General features: G+C 45.5%; 2 protein-coding genes across 4 annotated transcripts in view; one reads left to right on the forward strand and one right to left on the reverse strand.

The window, feature by feature from the left end:
• The window catches only part of SLC37A3 (solute carrier family 37 member 3), a 55,012-nt gene extending 37,679 nt beyond the window's left edge, over nt 1-17,333 (reverse strand). The window contains exons 1-7 of the mRNA XM_090043282.1: nt 17,227-17,333; nt 13,417-13,591; nt 12,561-12,675; nt 10,145-10,237; nt 7,892-7,975; nt 6,041-6,186; nt 3,966-4,062 (exon numbers count right to left, since the gene is read on the reverse strand). Coding sequence (XP_089899408.1) covers nt 3,966-4,062; nt 6,041-6,186; nt 7,892-7,975; nt 10,145-10,237; nt 12,561-12,675; nt 13,417-13,517 — 636 coding nt within the window. The 5' untranslated portion in view covers nt 13,518-13,591; nt 17,227-17,333. The remainder of the gene's footprint in view (nt 1-3,965; nt 4,063-6,040; nt 6,187-7,891; nt 7,976-10,144; nt 10,238-12,560; nt 12,676-13,416; nt 13,592-17,226) is intronic.
• A 165-nt stretch (nt 17,334-17,498) lies between these two features.
• On the forward strand, nt 17,499-22,511 carry RAB19 (RAB19, member RAS oncogene family). 3 transcript variants are annotated; one of them, XR_016441846.1, is made up of 4 exons: nt 17,499-17,808; nt 19,038-19,221; nt 20,587-21,621; nt 21,880-21,899. XR_016441846.1 is itself a non-coding variant. In XM_090043284.1 (4 exons), the coding sequence occupies exons 1-4, from the start codon at nt 17,620-17,622 to the stop codon at nt 21,949-21,951; spliced, it is 567 nt and encodes a 188-aa protein (XP_089899410.1). In that variant the 5' UTR covers nt 17,499-17,619; the 3' UTR covers nt 21,952-22,511. The 3 variants fall into 3 exon arrangements, 2 of the variants coding, with proteins under 2 accessions (XP_089899410.1, XP_089899409.1); XM_090043284.1 differs by having other exon boundaries at nt 21,500-21,621; nt 21,880-22,511; XM_090043283.1 differs by lacking the exon at nt 21,880-21,899 and having other exon boundaries at nt 20,587-21,872.
• The last annotated feature ends 4,055 nt before the right edge of the window (nt 22,512-26,566 follow it).

A 26,566-nucleotide genomic window follows, 5' to 3' on the forward strand; every position in this document is an offset into this window, starting at 1 on the left:
CCAGTTTCAAGTGAAAGACACTTGGGGAACTAAGTGCATTCTAAAAAAATTGGTAGGCCTATTACAGCCAAACCACTTTGACATACATGGGCCACATGAACAAAAATCTCTCTGCATCTGCAGACCCAGACACAGTTTGTGATCAAGGCATTTGAATAAAGTGTCCAAACATTTGAGCGAGGGGTGTGCCCTAATTGTCAAGAAGGCTAACAGCACACTGGCTGCATTAGTAGGTGTGCTGCCAGTAGGTCAAGCAAAGTAATTATTCCCCTCTATTCAGTACTGGTCAGGCAGCATCTGAAGTACTGTGTTCAGTTTTGGACCCCTCACTACAAAAAGGATGTGGACAAACTGGAGAGAGCCCAGAAGGCAACAAAAATGGTGAAGGGGCTGTGGGGACATGATTTATGAGGAAAGACTGGAGGAACTGGATGTATTTAGTCTAGAGAAGAGAAGACTGAGAACAGACTTAATAGCAGTCTTCAACTACCGAAAGAGGGGCTTGAAAGAGGATGGTGGTGGCAGATGACAGAACAAGGACCAATGGTCAAGTTGCAGCAAGGGAAGTTCAGGTTAGATATTAAGACAAATTCTCTCACTAGGAGGGTGGTAAAAGACTGGAACGGGTTACCCAGGGAGGTGGTGAAGCTCCATCTTTCAGGGTTTTCAAAATCTAGCTAGACAAAGCTTTGGCTGGGATGATCAAGTTGGGGCTGGTCCTGCTCTGAGCAGGGGGTTGGACTAGACCTCCTGAGGTCCAACCCTCACTTCCTATGATTTCCTTCTCTATGTTTTGCTTCACTGGAGCTTTCCAGAAGAGTGAATATTAATGATGTGCATCTGTTCTGTAAATACTGACTTACTCAGAACACATTAGCAATGTAACACTTATAAGCAAATGGGAGTGGGAGGGAAGCATGTGTGGGGACAAAACTTCCTAAAAAACAGTCTGTGCTACTCAAAGGTAAAGACAAACTTAGCTCTGTGATAGCAGTGACCTAAAGTTACCTCAGTATGAGAGAGGAAGCAGCCAGCAGGGAATCTAAGGTGCCCTCCTCCACTTTGAAACTCCACCCCCAACCCTTGATAAGGAAATGTCCAGACCTTTAAGGTATGATGCAAACCCCATCAAGCGGCAATGTGATACCTATGTTAGGCCTGCGCGAAGCAGTATGTGTTTGTTTCGGATTCAAATTTGGCTGATTTGGAGGGACAACGATTTGATTCAGTAATTCAAATCACTGTCCCAATTCCATAAGGCCGATTTGGATCTGGACATTCGGCCACAGACTATGCAGGCAGCTGCATCCAGCAGGTAAGTGTGTTGTGGTGGGCAGAAGGGGGAGGGCAGGGGCGTGGGAGGGACAGAACAACACCCCCACAGCGAGGGAGGAATGGGGCAGGGGAATGTGGGACTTGGGGAGTGGGGCTCCCACCACTGAGTGCTGCCAGTCCAGGAGCCGCTCTTCTGGCAGCTCCTACAGTATGGGAGCAGGTGTGTGCCCCCAGATTGGCGCAGGGTGGGCTGCAATCCGGATGGGCAGCGGAAGGTGCTGGAAGTGGGGGCTATACCTTCCCGCCACTCACCAGGGCAGTGAGGTGCAGGACAGTGCCACTACACTGCCTCAGACAAGCTCCTCGATGGAAGCCGTTCCAAGCCTCCCCACGCCTCCCAGACAAGCCACGGCTTTGCTCCACTCTGTCCTGCCTAGATGAGCAGTGGCAGAGCATGGAGGCAGGTGTGTATGCCCAGATTGGGACAGGGCTGGTGGCAGGGGCTATGGGGAATTTGGGGTAGCTGTAGGCCCCCCAGGACTGCACTCTGTGGGGCAGGCAGAGCCAGGGCTGCGCTTCGGGCTATGACTGGGGCTAGCCGCCCAGAGTGCATCCCTGGCTCCCCTCGCCCCACAGAGTACAGCTCAGCAGCGGGCAGCTAGGGCTAGCCTCCCGGAGCGCAGCCCTGCCCAGCGCAGCCCACCCCGCGCAGATGCAGGGGCATATACCCGCTCCCACGCCCTTCTAAACCGGCAGCAAGAACAGAAAGCAGAGTGCCGCCAGAGGAGCCACCAGACGAGCAGTTCCCGGACCGGCAGCACACAGGGGTGGGAGCCATACTCCCCAAGTCCTGTGCTCTCCTGCCCCAGCAGTGAAGCTTGTCCCAACCCTAATCCCTTCCTTGCTGTGGGGGCATTGATCTGTCTCCCCCCCAAAACACACACACACACACACACACACACACACACACACACACACACACACACACACACACACACACACACACACACACACTTCCCTCCCGGCTCTCTCCACCACAACAAACTTACCAGCTGGAAGCAGCTGTGTCCAGCATCATGGAGGACTGCTGCCTGTACAGTCTATCTCCGAATCTCTCTGAATCGATTCAGACGCTCCTGAATCGATTCAGACCTTTTAACGAGTTTCCTGTTTTGATTTGGATTTGGCTGCTGAATCAGGCCCAATCCCCTCCGAATCGAATCGAGGGGGGACCTGGTGGCTGTCTATAAACTCACTGGGGGGACCAGCAGTGTTTGGCAGAGACCTTGGTCCCCGTAGCGCACCCCAGGGTAACAAGGAATAACGGCCACAAGTTATTAGGGAGTAGGTTTAGACTAGACATCCGAAGGCACTACTTCACAGTCAGGGTAGGTAGGATCTGGAACCAACTTCCAAAGGAAGTGGTGATGGCTCCTACCCTGGGGGTCTTTAAAAGGAGGCTTGACATCTACCTGGCTGTGTGTCATTTAAGTCCGGTTTTCTCTCCTGCCCAAAGCAGGGAGTCAGACCTGATGATCTACAAGGTTCCTTTTGACCCTACTTCTATGAATTGGCTACCGAAGCTTTGCACAGCCCTAACCTATGTATTTCAATATTGGCAAGTACACCAAGAACCACAGATATACACCGAGGCAGAACCACAGATATACACCAAGGCATGAATTTCTAACTCAGTAACTGTGCCCACACAGAGGCATTATTTTTAGACACAAGAGACGGCTGGTAGTGAGGGAAAGTGTTTTGTTTCTACTACACATTACTATTGTTCTCAAACATGGCACCTGTATGCAGGTAAAATATACCAAGATGTCACAGAGAAGGCACAGCTTTCTGAGACTCTGGAAAATATCCTGACATCCTCAGTATGCTTACTGAGGAGTCCAAAGACAGCTCACACTTAATTAAACCCTGCATCTATACCCTGCCCACAAAAAAGAAAAGCAAACTCCACAAGTAGAACCAAGTTGCCAAGTTCCAGCCACTTTTGGCACTAGTCCCTTTAAAAAGAATAGGTCTTCCTATTCTTCCTCAACTCACACATAGCCAAAGGGATTTGGATAAAACTTTCAAAAACATTTGTTTACACTCAACTTCTTGTTGAAAGTAGACAATGCCAGTCTAAAAGATGGATGGTTTGGGAAGCTGTGAGAGGCTGAGAACAGGGGGTTATAAAGAAAGCACTTGCTATGTTAATGATACCATAGTACAGGTGTATTTCTAGAAGAAGTCACATCAATAGCTAATCCTTACTACTAATTCTCTGGATTAGTGCTATGAGCACTCAGAGACGGATAGGCATCAGTGCCTCTACTTTTCAAAAGCACCACCTGCCAGTGAGCTAAAGAATTGTACTATATCTGGCTGCAAAGAGCACTTAATCCCATCTAAGCCAGAAAGGCAATAGCTCATAATACAGGCAGTTTTAAAGGGAAAGAATCCTCCCCCTGCACCTCGGCTTATATGATACTCCTCTCTCTGTCCGCCTGGAGTTGGGATGGGAAAGAGAGGAATACCTGGTCTGTCTACCACTTAACAGGAAAGAGGGTCAAAACATTTTGGTTCTGTTCAGTTACCACAGACAAGGCATGAAATTTCTGAACAAGCCAGCCCCTCCTGCATAACTAAGGCAGACACAAGCCTCTAGGTAGGAATCACACAGCACAACCCACCTCATAGCCATACTTCAGCACACAGGAGGCAAGGAAGGCTCCCAGAATGTTCCCCACCGATGCGCAGGCACTCCAGAGTCCAAAAACAAAGCCCCTCCTGAGCGAGTCATGAGAAAGGATGAAAAAAAAGAGGGAGAAAGGGTAGTGTTAGAATGGCTGAATCTCCCTTTCCTTTGCATCCAAAAGAATCTCTTCTTTAAATTAAAATTACAAATAACCAGTGTACAATATACTAAGTCAATATGTCAGATCCTGTTGCACACAAGTCAAACTAGGGTCTGGGCCAGCTATGTCAGGACACTAGACACTGGGTTGGATCTGGTCTCCTAGACACTATCTAAATGACACATTCAGATTTTACAGAAGATCAAAAGTTCTTGTTAAGTTCCTGGGACTGCCTAATATTGGCTTACTTTACATGCTTTGAAACAACTTCTAAGGTCTGGAAGCTTACTACGTTACATGTCAAATAACCTGGGTGTGTAATTTTACATGTATGTGTGCAATTTACTTGTATACAAATCCTGCAACTTTGTTCAAAATGCATAATCATACACGTTGGCTTGTACATACAGAGCAATATTTGGTAACAAAGCATGTTTCATCACAACAGAACAAACTTAACTCTGACCTAACATAAGTTAGATTTAATCATCATGTAATGAACTCAGATGAACAGTAATTATTAGGGCAGTTTAAAAAGTAGGTCATTCACTATTCATAGACATCAGGGCTGGAAGGGACCTTGGGAGATCATTGAGTCCAGCCCCCTGCCCAAAGGGCAGGAAGTCACTGGGATCATAGGATCCCAGCAAGATAAGCATCCAATTTACTCTTGAAGGTGTTCAATGCAGGTGCTTGAACCACCTCCGCTGGCAGACTGTTCCAGACCTTGGGGGCTCGGACAGTAAAGAAATTCTTCCTTATGTCCAGCCTGAAACGGTCTTGCAGGAGTTTGTGACCGTTCGACCTAGTCATCCCTTGGGGCGCTCTGGTGAACCAAACGTTCCCCCAGATCCTGGTGGTCACCCTTGATAAACTTATAGGTGGCCATCAGATCACCCCTGAGCCTATGCTTTTCCAGGCTAAAGAGTCCCATGTCTCTCAGCCTATCATCGTAAGATCTGTTTTCCTGACCTGTGATCATGTGCGTGGCTCTCCTCTGGACTCTCTCAAGCTTCTCCACATCCTTTTTGAATTGTGGAGCCCAAAACTGGACGCAGTACTCCAGCTGCGGCCTCACCAAGGCCGAGTACAAGGGGAGAATGACGTCCCGGGATTTCCTCGAGAAGCATCTATGGATGAAGCCAGCATTTTGGTCGCTTTATTAGCCGCAGCATTGGATTGCAGGCTCACGTTCATCTTGTGGTCAATGATGACCCCCAAGTCTCTTTCTTCTGTAGTGCTATCCAACGTAGCACTGCCGAGCCTATAAGGATGCTGCAGGTTTTTCCTCCCAAGGTGGAGAACCTTGCATTTTTCAGTGTTAAACACCATCAGGTTCTCGTCTGCCCATTTGCTGAGCTTGTCCAGGTCAGCCTGGATCACCCGCCTATCTTCTGGCGTGGACGCTTTGCCCCAAAGTTTGGTGTCATCGGCGAACTTGGCCAGTCCACTCCTGACTCCAATGTCCACATCATTAATGAAGATGTTGAACAGTATGGGTCCCAGGACAGAGCCTTGAGGGACCCCACTGGTCACAGGGCACCACGATGAGTGACTGCCATCAATTACAACCCTCTGGGTCCGACCACGGAGCCAATTTCCCAGCCAGCGGATCATGGTGGAGCCAAGGCCACAACTGGCCGGTTTGGCCAAGAGGTGATCATGGGATACCAGATCAAAAGCTTTTTTGAAGCGCCTCTTGAAGTGTGGCGCCCAGAACTGGAGGCAGTACTCCAATTGCGGCCTGACCAGTGCCACATTCTTCTATGTGCTTTTTATTGGCTGGGTGCTGCATGCATAAGAATACTATCACTTAGCAACCCTAACTTGATTTGTAAAAAGATTTTCTGTTTAGGAATTTCAATCAAAACTGTAAAGATTAACCCAGTGACAGGAGAAATATGACGTACCCAGCTTTTCCAAACCAGTTTCCCATGACAGCAACAACGCAGGGCCAACCGGTGGACTGCAATAAGCCATTCAGGACCCATAAGCAGCAGTAGAACCACTTGTTGTAGAAGTGCAGCCATTCTGTGACAGTACCGAACAAAAATACCTGTGGAAGGGGAAAGGAAGAGGAGAAAAAACTGTTGCTGCCACTAGATTGTGATGCATAGGAGCTATCAAGGCTAACCAATCCTACCTGAACCCTGAGAAAGAGAGGAAATTAAAGAAAAAAAACGGGACACAGTGCCTCAAATTAGATTTAGAGGCAACAGCGCCACCTCCTGCATCTCCAATAGTACTTTCTGAAGCACCCCAAGCACCTCCGTCCAGTGCTGAACCTAGCTTAGTCACAAGATTACAACCCAAAGAGTTATGACTGCAGGTTATTCACAAAACAAGATGTACAAGAGATTTGTAGCAATATTTTAATACATTAGCTTTAGTAATTTCTACTTAACCAATGCATAAACCTTGCTATGTCTCTCACAAAAAACTTGCAAAAAAACACAACCCCTTCCAACAGTACTTCCATTCTTTCCTTCACAAATGCTCAACAGCAAAGAGTAGAGTTGGATGTCAAATTATTAAAACACTAGGAATTAATATTATATATACATATATAAATCTGCAATTGGTCTCCCAGGTATTGGGATGAATCTGAGGCATAATGTATATTTTGAATAATACATCTTGACAACATAAAATTCATTCACTACATATGCATGGAAACTTGAGACTAAACTAGTCATCCATTCTTTACAAATATTCCCTTTTAAATATTTTTACACACACACACCCCTCCATCTGAAAAAAAAAGATACTTTAATACCAGTTTATTAGTTACCATTTCCTAAAAACATTGAATAAGATGCTTGGAAAGCATACATTTATAGTGTCAAGCATTTAAAGTTACATAGAGACTTGGAAAACATTCAGGATGCACAGAATGAAAAGCGCAGGCCCAGATTTGTCCCTCAAAAACTCAAGCAACTCCTGAAGTCTTTAATCTTACCAACATAAAGTTCTGTTGACACACCTATGTTGGCTAGGGGCATGAAATGATTACACTTCACAGCTAACATAGCTATAACAGCAAATCCTCATATGCTGATGCAACTCAACAGTAGAGAGCTCCTGCTCACAGTTGTGTCTGTTCCCAAACCCCAGCTGCTGCAGCTTTGAAAGCAGCAGCTCCATAATGGACAGACATGCATTTTAAACGTGCCAAATCCCGATCCAAGTTGGAGCGCTTCAGCACTGGGCAGAAGTCTGGAGGCTACACCATGGAGGACTTCAAAATGGCCACAAAGGCATGCAGTGTTGGTGCTCTCCAGCCAAGGTCTTCACAAGTTCCCAGCAATAGCCAAGCACACATGAAAATGTTCACTGACTTTCTTGATCTTAGCCCTCTGTTCAGAATGTGAGGGTACCAAAGCACTGCAGAATGACAAGTGATCATGCAACCCCCAATTACACTCCACTGGAGGATGCATACCTTTCAAGGAACCACTTCAAAGTCATTCTCTTTTATAAGGATGATTCTTGAAGTGCTTCTTCAGCTACAAAAACCTGCTACAACTACCTGGAACACTTCAAAGACACTTGGAGTCCTACAAACAGCATGTCTGTTCATGGCCAACACAAACTAAGCCTAGGCCAGAGACCCTCAGGGATTTCACACAAAAATTCATGGTGTCAAAAATATTCAGACCTTTAGGTTTAAAGACACAGAAATAATGTCATTCTATTCTAACCAAAAATATGAGTTTCACATTAATGAAGTTCTGACTGGAGAGAGGCATTTTCCAACTTACCACCAGTGCAGAGGAGCACATGCCAAAAGACAAAACCCAGCGTAAGTTCAGGCGATCTCCAACTATGCCACTGACAAAGAGACCCTAAGAACACAAATGAGCAGGTGAAAGTCAAAATTTATACTTGTATTAAAGTGTTTCCTTAAGAGTTAAAGGAATGCTGGGAAATCAAGCTTCAACCCTGAAACAAGAAAACTTTTATAAATCTAACCTACTGTCAAGAGAAACAACTGACAGAGAACCCCCTTGAACGTCTACAACCCAAATTTGGCCACACTGAACTAATTCAAGACAGCTAGGAAGTGACACTGATCAAATTATGAACTAAAGTAAAGCTGTTAATCTGGTTTTGGTGTCCGAAACAGTGAAAACTAAGATTTCTGAAAGTTCAGCTCTAATTCAGGATGTTACTGGTAATTCAAGGCAGGCATATTTGCAAGAGCCAAGGACTTTCTGGGCTCAAAAGCTTATCCAACATCTATTTTACCTACACGGTTGGCCCAAAACATGATAGCACAAAAAGCCCTTGCCTCTTGCAAACATCCTAGAACATCACAACTGCAATGACACTCCAACCCTAAAGATATCTGTCCAACTTTAGAAATGTGACAAAGGAATGTTGTTAAGTAGAGATGCACCAATGCATTGGCTGCATATCGGACTGGCACCAATACAAGGAAAATAAACATGATCAGCCATCGACTTTTTTTGCCATGTCCGATAATGTCACAATAAATGCCGCACGCATGTGCGCAGTTGCAGCACGTACGCAGCCAGGAATGCAGCCCGGCAACTTGGAAAGCAGCATTTGGCTGCTAAGTCTGTGTGGGGGGAAGGGGAGTAAGAGAGGGAAGGGGCATGGGGGAGTGGGGGGACAGATCAAGGTCCCCATGGTGAGGATGTGGGACAGGAACTAGGTTTGGGATGGGGGCAGGCGCTGCCCAGCCCAACCAGGGTGGTGAATGTGATGCTGGGGCAGTGGCAATGCATAGGGGGTGCACATACACCCTGAGAGCCAGCGTTCCTGGGCAAGGGAGGCAGGCAAGAGCGCTGGTGCCGCCCCACCCCCCGAGTGCTGGCTGGGGAAAAGGGGTGCCAGGAGAAGTGGTCCCCCTGCGGCCGATCACACTCACCTGGAAGTGGAAGTCTGTAACAACCACACTCCCCCAATCAGAGAGATTACCCACGGTGGGACCCTCCCACCCTGGTCACTGACTGTATGCTGGAGGGGGCAAGTGCCTGCCCCGACTCAGGAGGCACACCAGCTGCCCATACCCCAGGGGGGCAGTTCATCTAGGGGGTGTGGAGGGGAAGCAGCTCCACACCACTACGCGCACACCCCTGAGGGAGGCATGGGGGGGCATGTGCCCCCCCAATTTGTGTGCAGGGCAAAGGTGGGGAATTTTGAGGTGGCTCTAGCCCCCCCAAACTCCACCAGCACCGCCCCTGTTCAGGGCACTCTGCTCTGCCGCCTTTCCCTTGGCAGCCAGGCCACGTGAGGGAAAGGCAGCAGAGTAGTGCCCAGAGCACGAGCAGCGCTGGGGTGGGAGGCTTGAGGGGACTAGAACCACCCCAAAATTCCATGTAAAAACCTTTCTGGAGGGAAGGCCCAATTAAGGTAGCTCGGTCCTAAGGGAGGCCACCACTTCCCTCTGCCACCAAATTGTCACCTGTTCTGCCAAGTCTGCCCTGCCAAATTGCCATTGAAACCCCAACTTCATGGGCTGAATAAATATCACTTAGGGTACCTGCTGACGTGTGAGACTGCTGCTCCAACACACTGTAATTACAGCATGTTGAAGCATATTCGATCAGTGAAGTTGGTGGGAGTGTACCAATTAGCATGCTCCAGCAAACTCTGCATCTTGTGTATTCAGCATCCCTGCGTTCCAAATTGGCAGTGGGCCACTTTAACTAAAGCTCCTCAAATGAGCTTCAGTTAAAGCACCCTGCTGCCATTTTAGAGCACAGGAAACTGAATCCACAAGACACTGAGGGCACTTTCAATTGGCTCTCAGAGCTACTCTAATTATAGAGCCTCCCCACCCCTGCCACTCCCTGGAGCACAAGTAAAGAAGCCCTTTGGACTGAATCCAGCCCCTGGGTTGTAGACAGCCAATCCCTACTCTAACATCATTAGTATCAGCCACACCTAGACAGCAGATCTTCTCCTCCTCTCCTCTTTTACCTGAACAAAAAAAAATTAGTAGGTGACCATCCCCCACCATTTCCACCCCAGTATATTTTACTCACCACAGCATAAGAAAAGAGAAAGATAGTGTCCAAAGTCCCCAAGAAGAGAGTGGCTTCTTCCGCAGTAGAAAATAAATGGCTACTGTTCCAAAGCTAAAAAAGAAACAGGTCACATCATGAATCTCTGTAGAGCCTGGTTTTACTTTGTTCTTAAGCAATACAATTTCATCTGCTTCACATACAAAACATACAAAAGCCTATCTGTTAAAATATTTTCATGACTGATTGAATCAAAACTATCTTTGATCTATTGCAAAAAGCTCTCAATGCCTTCTTCTAGGTACCTCAACTACCTTCCAAAACCCATGAGAAGCAGCCAGGAATGAGAAACATGCCACAGAAGTACAGGCTCCCTTGCATACAATCTCTCCTGGAACTTTCAATCTAAAAATTAAACAAGTAACCTGATAAGTGACAGGCCACAACTATGGAGGAAAGACAAACAAAAAAAAAAGCAAAGGGAAAGTGCTATTGTTCTTGGGAAAGTGCTATTGACAAAGCATTTCAATGACTGACTTTATTGCCAGCTTGTGTTTAAACGGGGATTTAATTTTATTTTCAGTGCGATCTGACGCAGGAAGGAAAGTGGTAATCCCAAAGCTTACATCAGTGATAGACCACAAGCTGAAAACAGTTAGCTTTCAGGATGGATTGGGAGGATAAAAAAAGAGTTTATCAGAAAAACTAACTAACTAACGCTTAAGGGTAGGATTTCCTGTGCTAGGAGGCATTTACTCCACTTTATCAACTGCACTTTTGCTTCTGTCAAACTCTTTCTGGGCACCTTTTCTTTTTTAATGTGTATACACAATCAGGCCTGATTTGTGACAGGCGCTTTATTTGCTCTGTAATGACAACAGATGCATTTCCCATCTCTTTGCCTTTAGCCAGGTCAGTACATGGAGTCTTTCCAGCCAAGTACTTGTTATACCTACCCTTACTCTGCTTATGAAATCTATCCAGGCTATAGCTTACCAACAATTCTATTTCATTAGGTTTTTCAAAAATGTAATATACCCCGACATGCCTAAAAAAAAGGCTAAAGACCTCTAATTATTGCCACTAGAGGTCACTAGAAGCCTCTAGATCAGTAAATCCCCAAACCATGGCAGGCAGTTCAAAAGACCATAACCAAGCAGCCTGGCCACGCATTGCACAGGGTCACCCCTTATTTCTCAACTAAAAGTGTGAGAAGGGTGCATAGTGATCTGTGAGCAATTGTGAACATGAACTGTGATCTGATCAGCAAAGCAGTCCTCAACCCACTGATCTATGTTATTTTGCTACCACAATAATTGTATTATCTCCTCTCAAAGAAAGTTAAGCATATAAATAAAGTGGTTCAATTCTAATTAATAGTTACAATATTATATCACTCTACTTTGTTTCACAGCTACCAATGTACGCTAGTCTCTTTATAAACATATGTAAATAAATACATTTATATACATGTAAAAATATGTAAGCCAGAGAGCTGTAAATAGATCAGAAGTTTACCATTTATAATCATTATAAACACAAAAGTATCAGCACTTCTCCTTTTGGCAAGCATTCAAAGGACTGGCTATTTCTATAAATAACAAGGCCAGTCCGAGTTACCAATATAAAAGGTCTGGAAGACGCCACTCTTTCACCAATGGATTTAGGAAAAAATACTTCCCTGCGGACAAGTTATTAATGTGTGGCTCCCTGTATTATCATCCTGAAGCATTTAGAGCTAGCCACAGTCGGAGACAGGCCAATACAGCATGGCAATCCTGTGTTCCTAACACAAAAAGGATCTTTCTCTGCTAGTGTTTCAAATTAATGGGAGATGCACATAAGCATGGGAGGAAAAATAAGCATTTGCACAGGGAAGCAGCCAAGTGCAGTATATTTACTACGTCCAAATACTGTTGAAACACACACTGATTTTACTATAAAAAAAGACATTGGGAACTGCTGTTTGTTCAGCACTTTTGAAAAAGCAGGACAACTGTGTGCGCCTAGGTTTAGTCACACAACTAAAGAATATTATGGCTGCTACGTTAAACAGGTTGGATCTTGGGACAGTTCGTCTTCCCCTCCAGTGCTGGCCAGCCTAAAAAAGAAAAATCCCACCACTAACACCACCAAAGCTCGGATGCAACATATCAAGCAGACTGAGGTGCAACTCCCAGTGCCACAGACACTGGTTTTTCCTGTTTTCATTCTACTGGCTACAGTACAAATTTTTCCTCTAGACACACCACCCCCATTCTAACATTTTAACTGTCACTTCTCAGAAAGTTCCTTTAATGGCCCACTGGGAAAGACTCTGCTAACCAATGATGACCCACAGTCTATAGGTTGAGGACAACTGTGGTCAGTTACCTGAGGCTTCAAACATTGTAGTCAAAGGCACCCCTGGTGGACAGAGAGAGTTGCCTGTCCTTACCTCATATGGCTGGAGTTCCATGGCAGTGCTGTTGAGGAAAGTAGGGGTCCACTGGCTAGAAATGCTGACCTTGACATTGCTGAAAGTCTTTCTGGAAGCATGGAGCAGGGAGTAACTATCAAAGGGAAAGAAAACAAAGAGACTGTCAGCCCATCACTGGAACAAAAAAGGGAAAATGGCTCAAGATTCAACAGACAGTCCTTCATAGGGCCAGACAAAAATGAAGCTCTAATTGCTTAGGGAAATTAAGGAGACGGGGGAAAGAAGTCGCCTAATATACTGCAGGACACCCTAAATTTTGTTTATGAGGAAGGAATACCAGGCCCAGGAGTGAATGTCATCAGCATCACATTTCTGTAAAACATCCACCGGTTATACTCTTCCTCTGCCTAGAAAACTGGCTGAAGAATATAGAAAGGAAGAGAGCTCCTAGCAGTCATACAGTGCTCTTGCTGGGTAGACCACTCATTAGAGCTCTTCCCAGTAGTGGGATCTGGACATTACTTTATGCCAGTTTTGGGAAGCTGCTCACCACACTGGTTCTTCAACAACTTCTGGTTTCTGGTATTTTGCAACAGAAGTCTGTATGCAGCAGAAAATGCAGTTCAGACATTCCGTCATCAGGAGTACTGCTCACAGCAACATCCAACACCAGGTACTATGTGCCTGCGCATTTGGTTATCTCAACAAAACAGAAGCTCTGACATCACAATCTCTACAGCCTTGCCTCTTTGCTTGTAAAGAATTTAGTACAAGGCATTCTCATTACCCTCCTTTTCCTCCTCTCCATATGTCCACTACCCCCAACTCACACGGGTGAACAAACACCACAGAGATCCAGGAGCAGCTGACCTACCTGAAAAAGGTAAGCAGGAACACAGCAATGTGATGATGAGTGCAAATGGACGCAAGGGCCCTGTTTCCAGGTTGCCTCCGTAAGCTCCCAGGCATAGCCATCCTTCTGGCCTCCCTTCCCGCTCCTGCCCTTGGCCTCAGGGGCTGGACGGTAGCTTAAGTCATCTCGGTTCTCACTTAAAAAAGAAAAGAAAAAAAATACTATCTTTAAAGAAATCTCAAAATATAAACAACATCTCAAAAAACTGTTCAGCAAGTAGCTGGAAAGTGAGGTTAGGTTAGAGTGGTGATTCTCAACCAGGGTGCCAGGGCACCCTGGGGTGCCTCAAGGTTCTTTCAAGGGTGACATACAATGTTAGCATTGCTAGGTTTGCAAGCATAATCACAAGATAAACCCAGAGATTGCAAACAGAAATTCATAACTGTGGTCTGAGTTCTTTGCTACAGAAATATATTAGACAAATTTTTGTGTTGTCAAAAAAAGAGTGAAAACTAAGAGCTGGCATTTTCTAAGGGGTGCCTCAAGTCTCAAAAAGGTTGAGAACCACCAATTTAAAAGCCAAAGTGCTAGTAGTCAAGCACCTAAGCTTGGTTAAAGACGGACTGTCGGAAAACTCCAGGTCATGTCCCTGTACAATACCAGGTGAACCATTTCTTTGCCTTTCAGTGTCCCCATATGAAGAGCACTGACACCAAATACCTATATGAACAAGAAGATGAAGTCACAGAGTAGAAACCTTTATTTAAAGGTTCTAATCTAGATGAGAGAAACCACAGAGGAACAGTACAGTCGTTGCTACAAATTAAGTTGAATGGAACAGACTCGAGAGGTTCCTGCCAATTTTACATAAAATTAATCTATTCTCATCTTCAAAGTGGGTACTTAAAGAAAAATACTTGTGCTAAAATTACTGCTACCTATGAAAGAAAATGAGTGCATGGTTTATATCCTGGGATACCCTAGAGCCTACTGAATGTTACATCATCAATTTCTGCTCGATAATTTCATCGTCGATAGCAGTACCTCAGTAACAAAGTGATTTTTGGGACAGCTTTTTTTTTCTTTTTTTTGCAAGCTCATTTTATGAAAGTTAGAAGGGCAAATACATTGCAACCTGCACACACTGTTGAGACAGGATTGGGTGGTGGGGAGATAAACTTATGCTGTGGTAATTTCCACACTGACCAGTCAAGTCAAATTAGAGAACCATGCAGTGTGAGCTGCATTTTAAAACAGCCTGCCAGGGGTGAGCAAAATACAGCCTGCCAACTGGATCCAGCCTGCCAAGGGATTTTATTCAGCCCGCGGCAGGTCCCTTGGCCCCACCTGGCCCAGGCATGGAGGGCAGCCTGAGCCATGGCATGTTCAGCTGGTCCCACCACCTGGGGCACACAATGGGGCTGGCGTGGAACAGCACCCAGACTCTTTCCCAGAGCTCCGGTGGCAGCGGCTTTCTGGCTGCCACTGCCAGTGTCACTGCCACTGCTGCACCCAGCTCTGATGCCCAAGCACCCCAGCTCATCCACCCAACACTCACCATCAGAGGTACCAAGTGAAGCAGGTGTGCAGGGTCTCCACAGAGACCAGCCCACGACCCCCACAGGCAGGGCATGCTGGGCCAGATGGATGGGCGGAGAGTAGTGTCCGAGGGGGACTGACAGGCCAGGCCAGGATTATGAGATGGTGACAGTACATGGTCAGGGCCCAGGGTAGAGCCACAATCTGCTCCCTGCACATTCTTGCGACAGGTGCCAGTTCCACAGGAAGACGCATGTGGGGAGCAGATTGCAGCTATGCCCCACCCTCCGTTGCACTGGGTCAGCACCCCCACCCCTCCAACAGCTGACCAAAACTCCCTGAATGGCCCTCCAGCCCAAATAATTCTCTGCCTCTAATCTAGACCCAAACATTCTGCATTCGCGTAGTTTATCAGAGTCGAGAAACACAGAAATCCTCTCTTTGTGTTTGCAGACATCCTTACTGTGCTTTACTCATTCAACAAGCCTACAAGAAGACAACACATTGCCTCAAGTTCAGTTTGGAGAACACCTTGCCATCCAGTTTCCCACTTGCTTTTCTAAATTCCTGGTGCTGAACTGCTTCTTAAATCAACTGAGATCCCCAGGGCAGGAAATGGACTGTTTGTTGAAAAGCCCCCTGGTGATGGTTAGTCCACGGGTCCGCCCACTCTTCCTATGTTTTTGAAGAGGTTGCATGAAACTGAGTTCCACAGTAGACGCCTTCTTTCTGAGCATGCTCAAGACAGATGCGCATTTGCAATTAACCTTGCCACAGCTACTAACTGCATTAAAGCAAGGAAACCACTTTTCCTGATGCTTTTTAAAAATGATAAAGTTTCTAGCATGGGCAAAGCAGAAGAGGAGGGAAAACACAGGGATGACTACTTCTGCACAGTGCAAATTCTGTAACAGCACTTCCATCCTGGATCTCAGGATTGACAAGACAGGATTGGTGGCAGTGCAGCCACCAGACTCTTACAAAATAAAGGAGCATCTTCCCTTGTTCAAATGAGAAAACTTGCTCTTTCTTCCTCTCCTGCCTTCCCCTGCCACTAAGAACAAGTCTTTAAAGGAAAGCAAGCCATCTTAAAACACATCCTGCCCGTTGGGCAACTCAGAAGAGAGAAGGTCCCTCCCTGCTGTGAGGAATTTATCCCATGAAGCATAAACTTGACTTCTAGAACTTTAGCAAACACAAATATAACAGCTCACTGGTCACATTTCTCCAACCCCTTTTTAAAACCTAACCGGTGTTTACCGCAAGGTCTGGGAGGTATTTATATAGCACCTATCACTGCAAAACCTAAGGTAACCTTCCCTCCAGCCTGTTCATATCAGCTGCCTTTCTTGAAGGTGACCTGCAGAGGCACAATAAATGGTTGCAGTCTCTCTCTCTTTTTTTCTCTCTATCCCATAAAGAAGAAGGGAAAAAAGAGGTCAGAATTGGGAATTGGCAGGTCTACATGAGGGGTGGAAGCCACAGAGCCTTCAGCTGCAGGGAGCAGGGAGCCACTTTTCAGATGAGCTACTGTCTTTAACTTGTTCCAGAAGCTGAAGTTAGGATTGGCGAAGATGTCTGACCCAACTTTCTACACGTTCCTAGTGCAGTTAATCTGCGCAATCCGGGGAACAGGCATCATTTGAACTTGTTGCCTTTTTACTCAGTAGCTACTACTCTTCTGACATGAAAACACGGTCAAATACATCTAAAAATGAACAGATGAAGGAAGCCCTAAAGGGGCCTATAGGATTTCAGTGGCAGTGCCTAAACCTGGGCTTCTCGGTGGAGGGCAGCACTGCAGGCACCCCCCTGGTGCTCAACCCTCCCGGAGTGGCCAGGAGTGTACTGGAAAAGGCATCGATTTCCCGGTGACGACTAAAAGCAGTCCGGGAGATGGATACTGAGAAGGGCTTGAACAGTACAATCAAGGGCGTTACATCATGCTGGGGGGAGGAATCTCCCCGAAATAGCTTCAGTCAGAGCTGACAACCCTACGAGGGGATAACCCCGGCCCCACAACCTGAGGCAGACAGTGAGCACGGCCTGACGCCCGCCTACCCCCCGGGACTGCCCCCGTGGCAGGGCCCTGGGTGCGTGGCAGCCCCCGGCGGGCGCCATGGAAAAGACCCCTCCGCCCTCCCCGCGTCACGAGGCCCATGGAGCCCACCCACATCACCCGCGCTCCCCAACCGCCCGCAGCCCCCCCCATCGGGGGCTTCTAGAGAACGGCTCAGACAAGCCAGCAACTCCACGCGCCCCCTCCCCATCAAGCGCCGTTTCCAACCCTACCTGTGGCACCCCCCAGCACACCTCCGCGGGCTCCACGTCGGCAGCGATCACCTGCCCCACGCCCCACGCCCCGCGCCCCGGCAGGGCTCGCGGGAAATCACGTGACCCACCCCTCCTCCCTTCCGCCCCGGGGCCTGCTGGGAGTCGTAGTCCTCCCCCCGCCGCGCGTGCTCCTCCCCCCGCCCCTCCTTGCGGCGCCCGACTACGTTTCCCAGCAGCCCCCGCGAGGGGAGGAGGCGTTGCGCAGCCTCGAGCGGGCCAGGCAGGTGAGAGGCGGGGCCGGCGGCAGGTGCGCGGGGTTTTCCCCTCCCCCTCCCTTTACCGAGCTGCTGCCGCCGCCGCCGGGGGTGGTTAAACGGGTGGGCCTTCCCGGGCAGGCGGGTACGCGGGGCGATGCCGGGGTTGGTGCCGGACGAGGCGTGCGACTATCTGTTCAAGATCATCCTGCTGGGGGACTCGGACGTGGGCAAGACGTGCGTGGTGCACCGCTTCCACAGCGGCCACTTCCGCGAGCGCCACCACAACACCATCGGCGTCGACTTCTCCGTGCGCTCGCTGCTGCTGGACAACAAGAAGGTCAAGGTCAGCCCCGCTCCCAGGGCACGGTAGCTACCGTGTGTGTACCGTGGCTTCGGCCCCTGTGAGGCCAGCGATAGGAAAAGCGCTCAGAGTGTCCGATGGTTTTCGAGGCAGTGTATGGATGCAGCGGGGGCAAACCCCAAGTCACTCTCGGGGTTGCTGACTCCCGGGTTCACTGCCAGCTCTTTCCTGTGACCTCTCTGAAAAAAGTGATGCAACTCTGATGGCACACATCTCACTTGCTCACTGGTGAATTGCAGTGAGCAATATGAAGGAAATAAGGGGATTTGTTTGCATATTTTTTTCAGTAAATGCGACTAATATTGAGCTTCCGACACAATTTCATATTTAAGGCCTGGTGATGCTGGCTTCTCCTGTGGCAGCAAAGCTGGAAGTGCCGGGATGCAGCCTGGCTGTGGGGCCACAGGTGCAGGTCAGCCCAGCCCTGCTCCCCTCTCCTCCCCTCCCCAGAGGGCTTGGGGAGACCCCTAAAGCCCCCCCAGCTCTGCCATGTCATGCAGCTCTTCAAGATTCAGTGCCTAGCTTGGAGACGGGGGAGCTCCTGCTTTCCCTCCCCCTACCCCTTTCGCTGCAGAGAAGAAGCTAGCGATATGTCCTGCAGCAAAGACTTGCATGGGGCCGGTCTCTGTCCTCCCTGGAGCCAGCTGAGCATTCAGCCCTCAGTAAAGCCTAGGGACCCACAGAAAAGCTTCCCTGGCAGTTGCTTCAGGGTCATCCTGTGGTGAAACTGTACTTGGTTACAGGCTGTTTCATGTTTCCCTTCTCCCTGCCCAACCCCATCTCTGTGCTCCAAGGGGCTCTTTCTCTCCTCTTTTTTCCTCCCTTGCTCATCTAAAACTTTAACAGTTCAGCTCTGGTTCGCTGACCAGTTTCTATCTGTATTGATTTGGGATGATGTCTAAGCCCTGCTGTGCTATGATGGAGCCCTTTTTCTGCCCTTGTCAATCCAAACTTGGTTATAGGCACATGCATAGCAAAGCTTGCTGCAAACGGCAACAATGTGATTTTTTTTTTTTTTTTGGCTCTATGCATCTAGAAATTGGGGTTTTGTTTTTGTTTTGTTTTTTAACTAGATTAAGTAACATCTGTAGCTACATGGAACAGGGCCTACTAGTATTAAGCAGCATATTTTTTTTCTAATGAAAATCTCCCTGAAATCTATTGAATGGCACTTCGTGGGGCTTTACCACTTCTGTTCTTTCTTTCTGCAGATTCAGGTGTGGGATACAGCAGGCCAGGAGCGCTTTCGGACAATAACCCAAAGTTATTATCGCAGTGCCCATGGTGCAATCCTGGCCTATGACCTCACCAGGAGGTCTACATTTGAATCGATTCCCCACTGGATTCATGAAATTGAAAAATATGGAGCTGCTAACTTGGTCATTATGTTAATTGGTACGAATCTAACTTTGCTGTTTGAGTTATTTTTTGATCTATGAGCCTCCTTGCTTCATCTTTACCTTCCGCTTCTACCTATCCTGATCCCAGCACTGTGCTGAGTGCAGTATGGATGAGAACAGGAGAATGCCAGCCCAAACTATTCCTGGGACTGAGCAAGCCTGGGCTCCAAGCACGGTAGGTGTTTGGGTATAGACCTCTGCTTGTGCATGCTTCAGAATAGTCTGTTCCTATTTATGGAGTAGGTAAGTTGTTCCTCTTGTTTTTTCAGAGGAGTAGTATGATGAACAACACATTCAGACTTTTATGTCTGTGTAGATCATAAAGGGAAAAGTGGACTTACCTTAGCCATGTTCTGGGAACGGTATACAGCAGACTCCTCACAAGTGCTGATTTGGCAACCCCAAGCAAGCAACACAGCAAGGGTAACCCAGACAGACCAGATACGCAGTCCCATTTAAAAAAATAAAATAAAGGCTGCCTTTCAACAACACAAGACTGGAATCTGCTGAAAAGCTCTCTCCAAATTGCTCAAAGATGTTAAAACTTATCACTAGCAAAATAATGCTTTCTGGTCAGAGCAATCAGGCAGGGAAAGAATTTTATTTTATAACATTGCTGTTAGCTAGAGGTACATTCTAACTTTTACACCAGATCTTAATGTCTGACAACTAGGATAAGTTGATTTTATCTGACTTTTTTAGTCTAAATACCTTACAGGTGCTAATATGTTAATATCTGAGTCTTAGGTGGTAGTTTTCCTTACTAGAGGCCAAAGATTAGTCTCTTTCCTGTTTTTTGCAAAGACCTGACTCACTGGTTTTGGGATGCAGGCCAAAGTTGTCTTATTTTGTAGCAGAAATATGACTTGCTTGTTCTTAAGCATTGTGACTTCAATATTAATGGTGATGTCATCATACTAACAAGTTCTGTGTGGTGCACTAAGTTGTCTTGGCAATATTTGTTTACAGTTGGTTTTGTGACTGTAACACTAATTAGAGAAAATCCAGTTCTATGCATACACTAATTCTAATATGACTGTTTCTCTAACTCGGCACAGCCTCCAATATATTATAAAATAACAGGTGGATTCTTTCCACGCTGGTGCTCCTGAACTGTTTGTTTTCCTACAACAAGTCATTGGATGGAGAGAGGTTATTGGCAACTGACAGAATAAATTGGTAACCTTTACTTTACTGGTGCCAAAGGTATTAGATGCACTTAATTTGAGTTTTTGTTTACATTTGACATTCCAGTAACTTTGCAAAGAAAAATTGTTTGAGGAAAAGAATTATGCACAAAGTATCTTTAAAATGTATCTGGGAATAAAGAAATCCATTGTTTTCATGCTTTTCTTTAAAGGGAACAAATCTGATGCTGTGGATAAGCGCCAGGTCCTGTTTGAAGATGCCTGCACACTTGCTGAGAAGCATGGGCTATTGGCTGTATTGGAGACCTCGGCTAAAGAAGCCCAGAACATAGAGGAGGTCTTTACATTGATGGCAAAGGAGCTGATAGCCAGGAACACCTTGCAGCTTCATGGGGAGAATCCTCCCAACAGCATCTATCTGGACTCCCGACCAGTAATTGCTAGTCAGAGTCCAGAGAAGAGCCCATGCCTTTGCTGATGAGATGTCTCAGTAGTAAGAAATGTGGAAGTTGTGGCTATCCTGAGGCTTTTTCAACCATGAAAGCTTCCTGTCTGGCCTTAAATGATTTTTCTGGTGCACTGCTGCCTTGCCATTTTGGCCTGTAATTCTCTCCAGGATATGGGTGTTACTTTTCTAATGGTTAAATATGTTGTTGGCACTTTACCAAATCTTTGAGCTGAGGACTTGAGAGGCTGCAAGCAATGGACCACTTGAGAGAACCATGAAAACTTAAATGGTTCAACAGCCTCTTGAATAGAATAGCCTTTGAACTGAATCCTTGAACAGTTGCTCTACTGGCTGTGCCAGAGGGTAGCTGCACTCAGACCTTGTGCTGACTGTTTCCTTTTAGGGTACAGTAGGTGCAATTATCTAGTCTTCATAAATAGCTCTTCAGTTTGCAGTCCCTACCATCCATTGCATCTGTCCTTGCCAGTGTGGTTGGCTTACTCCGTAAGTTATCCATTCCATTACAGCTGCATAACATTGTGATCAGGTGGGCAGTGTCCTCCATCAGGGTTTTGTTTGTTTCTTTCCGTTTCCTCACCAAACAGCCTACACTCCATTCCTACTGCTCGAATAGCACTGCATATCTAAGGAATACCTCATCTTTTTTTTCCCCTAAGTGTCGAGAAACAAGAAGAGCTGCCATCAGTCTTACACTTTGGTCTCTCCGCTGTTATTCAGTAGTACTAAGGGTGTTTTCTGTGATGGAGGTGCTATTTTCAGTGAGCGAGAGAAACCCCAGGTGAGGATTAAGTGACTGAATTCATCTGAGAGTTGAGAAACTTCACGTTACTTACTTTCTAAAGTACATTTCCTATTAGAAATGAGAGGCTTTGCACTAAAATCAGCATATCTAAAAGTGCTGCAGTAGGGGAAGGTGGTAGTATAGGATCTTGGCCCTGGAACTTTGAAAGAGTATTCAGGTTTTTGTAAAGCTGATCAAATGGATAGAATAGTTCAGTAACTTAATCTTTTTTTTTTTTTTTTTTTTTTTTTTTAGACCAATGAACAGAGCAGTGTGAAGCTGTCGTATGGGATGAACATTTACTTAAGTGCTGCATTTTTTCAGTAAGAGGCTGGGTACTAGTCACACTTTTTTTGGATCATGAAGCTCTGCTTACAGTGACTGAGAGCTAGTGTTTCCTGCTGTGTGACCTTTGGAAAGTGGGCTTCACCAAGTACCTGTTGCTTTAGTCTCCAAACACACAATTTGTTCACTATTTTGGGAGTTGGGTTCATTTGGTATTAATAGTGAACATATTTCCATCCTTTCACAGAAGAGGTTCTAAGAACGAAATCCTTATTTGCACAACTGGCTAAGATGGAGTCAAGGGCTTTTCTGCCCATTCTTCCAGGAGAGAGTACCTCCTAGAACGGGAGGTCAGTAATAGATGAACAGTTTTTATGTCCCGCTCTGGCTGTGCTGTCCCTGAACTATAAGCCAGAAGTTCTACTAGGCAACAGTGAAGTACATCTCTTATCATAGACACAGAAACCTTAGAAGCTTGGTGAGGCTGGAAATTTGCCAAAGGTTTGAGTTTCTTTTTCCAATTTTGGAAAGATGTGGCAGAATCCCTGTACAAAAAGGTGTGTGTGACTTAAACATGAAAAATAAAAGTTGATTTAATATCCTGTGTTGAGCAAAGACTTGATATGTAGTAAGAATGTAAAATGCTGAATAGTGCTGCTTCCAGCCTGACTTCTTGATTAACATGTTAAGCATGGATGGTAATACAACTGTCTGCAACCAGCTGGGGCAGAACTGTTCTGAATGTCAGCCTGTAGCAGAAAGCAAAAGAACTGAAAGTTGTCAGCTTTCTCTCTGCTGTTTAGCCTAAATAACTTATGTTCCCTCCTGGGGCAGTAGACCCTTTGCACAATTACATCCCATATTTGTTGCCATTTACCTTTTAAACTAGTTTACTTTGACTAATAATGTCAATAATGTATCTTTTAATCAGTTACTCCTGTATTTGGATCTCCCCATGCTGGAAAGCAGGGGCATATAGCCTAATACAAGTCTTGGTTTTTTTGGGAGGAATGTCTTTTACAATGTTTAAATATCTCCACCCCCTGCTCCCTGCACACACATGAATTTGCGAGGAAACAGTGCTACAGACGTGGTGTCTGGTTTTACAAATCTGCCCATATTCTACATGGCAAAACTTGCCCTGCTTATGAGGGATTCTACTCACTTGGTGTTACCATTTTCCTTCCTTGAAAGCATATGTACTGTTCCTAAAAATGCCATTAAAAATATTCACCTATTTGGGTTCCTCAAATAGCCAGGAATGTAACAATAACAGAATCCTACCAACAGAAATTAGTAGCTAATCTTTCTCTTGCTGCTAATGGGATAGCTGCATCAGAGGCTTCAAAATTAGTGAGGAAGTGCAGCTTCTGAAATCTCTTGCTCCTCTTAAATGCATTTACCTGCACTGGTCAGCACATTACCTTGCCTGCCTCTGGGGTTGCTAGTACCTCCCCAAGCCAGTCTTCCCCTTGCTGATTACGCATCCGGTACAGCTGGGTTTCTCTGAGCTACTGATGCTTTTTCTTCTCCAGAGTGAATAATAATATTGATGGAATAGTTCAGGGGGGGACTGCAGCTCTGCTTCACTTGTCACAGGCTCCCTTCCTGGGCTTCTCTGGGGAATTCTCAGTAGCTCAAACAAGATAATCCTATCTCTAAGAAATGTGCTTCAGCCAATCATCCTAACCTTCATCTTGGTTTGAGGAAGAAAACAGAGAAGATTTACCTCTCCCATAGTTTCAGATAAGCTGCTACTGATTGACTCTATTTTGAGATCTACTAGAAGCCCTTGAGCATAATCATGGTGCTGGGATTAGTTCTGGGAACAAGGTGTGAACCTTGCCACCTGTGACTGCAGCAATTGCTAATGAGAGTCCTGTTCTTACAGTATTACACTAGGCAATTTTATTGGTTAGCTCAGTCTCCAGCATAGAAAAAGCTGTAAGGTTAGCACTAGAAACTTTAATGGATACTTAAATTGAAGAGCATAAGATGGCAGCTATCAAATACCAGCTTGCCAAAACACTGCAATCTAACTCCTGCTTGTTTGCTCTGCATTTCCCCCTCAGAATACACAAGAGGCAAGTTGTTTGGATTTTTTAAAGCTGCTACAGGAACCTATCCATGTTAATTTCTTCCCTCTCTATTCCACTTCCCCAGCAACGCTATCTGTAATTTTAATGTTTTCTGACCTCTCCATTAGAGAGAGCTGGTAGATAACAGAAACAAGACTAAATGCAAGACCATGCTAATGGGATCAGAACTCTGGATAGAAGTGACATCTTTTATTAGAGCAACTAGATATCTGCAAAAAAAAATACACACACGCACACACACACACATATACATATATATATATGCAAGCTTTTGGGCATGCTCACCCTTCTTCAAGGCATAGGAAAATGAATACATTGTAAAATTTCTCCTAGGTTAATTGTTGGCCTAATAGAAGAAGTCTCCTTTACCCAGAGTTCTGATTCCATTAGTATGGTCTTGCATTTAATCTTGTTTCCATTTTCTACCAGCTTTAATGGAAAGGTCAAAAACATCTTAAAAGTACAGAAGATATTGCTAGAGAAGTGGAGTAGAGAGGGAAGAAATTAATGTGGTTGGGGGCCTGTAGCAGCTTAAAAAAATCAAAACAACTTGCCTCTTGTGTGCTCTGAGAGGGAAATGCAGAGCAAATAGCAGGAGTTAGATTAATGGCACTTCATAAACAGCTTTGTATTGCCCATTTCCATAACCCATTCAGCAACTGTGGCTGCACTATCAATGTGAAAAGAGGCTAATGGTGCTCAAACATCTTTTGAAAATCATGCAAGACTAATCGTAAATGGCTGTTTAACTTGATATCATGCCTCCTTCATATCAGTGTCATGATTCTGCCAGAGGAAACTGAGCTGGGTATAGTAGTACGGAAGTGACCCGTTGTTCTCAGATGCATCAGGAACAGCAACAGAATCCTTGCCTCCCAACAATAGCACAAAAGTGAATTCCTCCTCCCCCTGATTGAGGAGTAGCTAAAAAAAACACAAGGCATCCCTTTCTTGGCCATTCAACTCTTTCCACATGTTGCAAAGAGAATCCAAGCATCCAACTCACAGCTACAAATACTTCTCAACAATGGAAGACCAAGGCTTGTAGATCTAGCCCAAAGTGACTTGAGCACACGTCTCATTTCCAAAATGGATTTTAGTTTTAGAAGCCCAAGTCCCATTGAAAGTCAATGGGATCTTAAGCAATTAAGCGCCTGTTAATGTTTTTATCTCATGTCTCATCAAGACAGTACCTTTCTTTCACAAAACATTTTATAATAGAAGCAAGTATGTCTTACAGCAAACTTTACAATAGCAATTACTGACATCCGAAGTTTTTAAAGGCAGTTTTGGTTAAGTCTACACACCACTTCAAATGTTTGCATAGGCCTCGTCTAAGGTGTGAAACCAAACCATTACTGAAAGTGGACTCGCTGTCAAACCTAGTGGCTCTGCAGTGACTGCATTATCAGCTCTATGCATTTAATGGAAACCAGTGTTTTTTAATTTAAAAGATACTGTTTTTCGTTCTCCTCACACACATGCCAGGGTTAAAAGACTCTCCAGCTCTGCCCTGGAATGTAGGTTTAGTTTGTTGGAGAGGGTAGAGGGCTTTAATGATTCAGTGTATGTCAATGTGCAAAACAGGCACAGCTACTGCCAGTGCTGTTGCAAATCTCCTGCCATAGAGCAGGCTTTCCCAATTCCCATGACTTTATGCAGGTGATGACATAATTCTAAAGTTATCATTAGGAAAAACAGTGTTGCAACTCAGCCTTATAGTAGTTCAGAATGAATACGTATCTAAAACAAATACATTGTCCTACTCTGCATTGCTCTTGGCATACAGTCCTATTCCCAGGGCTGGTGTTAAACATTGGTATGCGCATCTGTTGTATTAACCTGATAATAATTGGACATGCCATGTGTGCCCATGTAAACAAGACCCCATCAATTGACATGGATAGTTTGAACACACTACACTACAGCAAGATACTCAAGTCCAAGTGAGCCACTGTAAATTGCGATTACATTAATTAATACTCTACTCTGAGAAAGTTTCAAGAAAAATGTTGCTGGGGGGAAAGTTCTCTTATTTCCAGGCTTTCATTGGTGAGTTTTTGTGTCTTGAGGCAAAGATGATGCATCCTTTTTTCATCCTGGTTATCACACCATGAATATCAGTTTTCTCCTTTTCTGGATTTTAAACTTTAGGAAAATATAATATCTTAATTCCATATGGTAATTGTTGCCAATTATGTTTTTACCATTTTAAAATTTATTGCCTTTCAATGTCTATACCATGAAAAAAAAAGAGGGAAAATAAAAATGTTAAAGACTCAGAGGATACACAGCAAGTATCAAAATCTGTATGTCCACATTCCTTCAATTTTAAGTCATTTTTTAAAAGAAAACTATTTCTTCTAAAAATAAGCCTGCATTTTTAGAATTAACCCCCACCCCCAAAAGTAAAAGCTCTTATGTGTACCACACTAGTAGCCCTGTAAAATTGTCTTTACTGGGGAGAGGAGAATATAGCCATCAAATAGAGTCAGGAAATGTGGGTGCATCTTGTATTCAAAGGAGCAGGACTATTGCATTGTTGATAACAGTAGTCA

Source organism: Crocodylus siamensis, chromosome 4 (assembly GCF_052110815.1).
Source record: "Crocodylus siamensis isolate JL-2025a chromosome 4, ASM5211081v1, whole genome shotgun sequence".
Lineage (NCBI taxonomy): Eukaryota > Metazoa > Chordata > Crocodylia > Crocodylidae > Crocodylus > Crocodylus siamensis.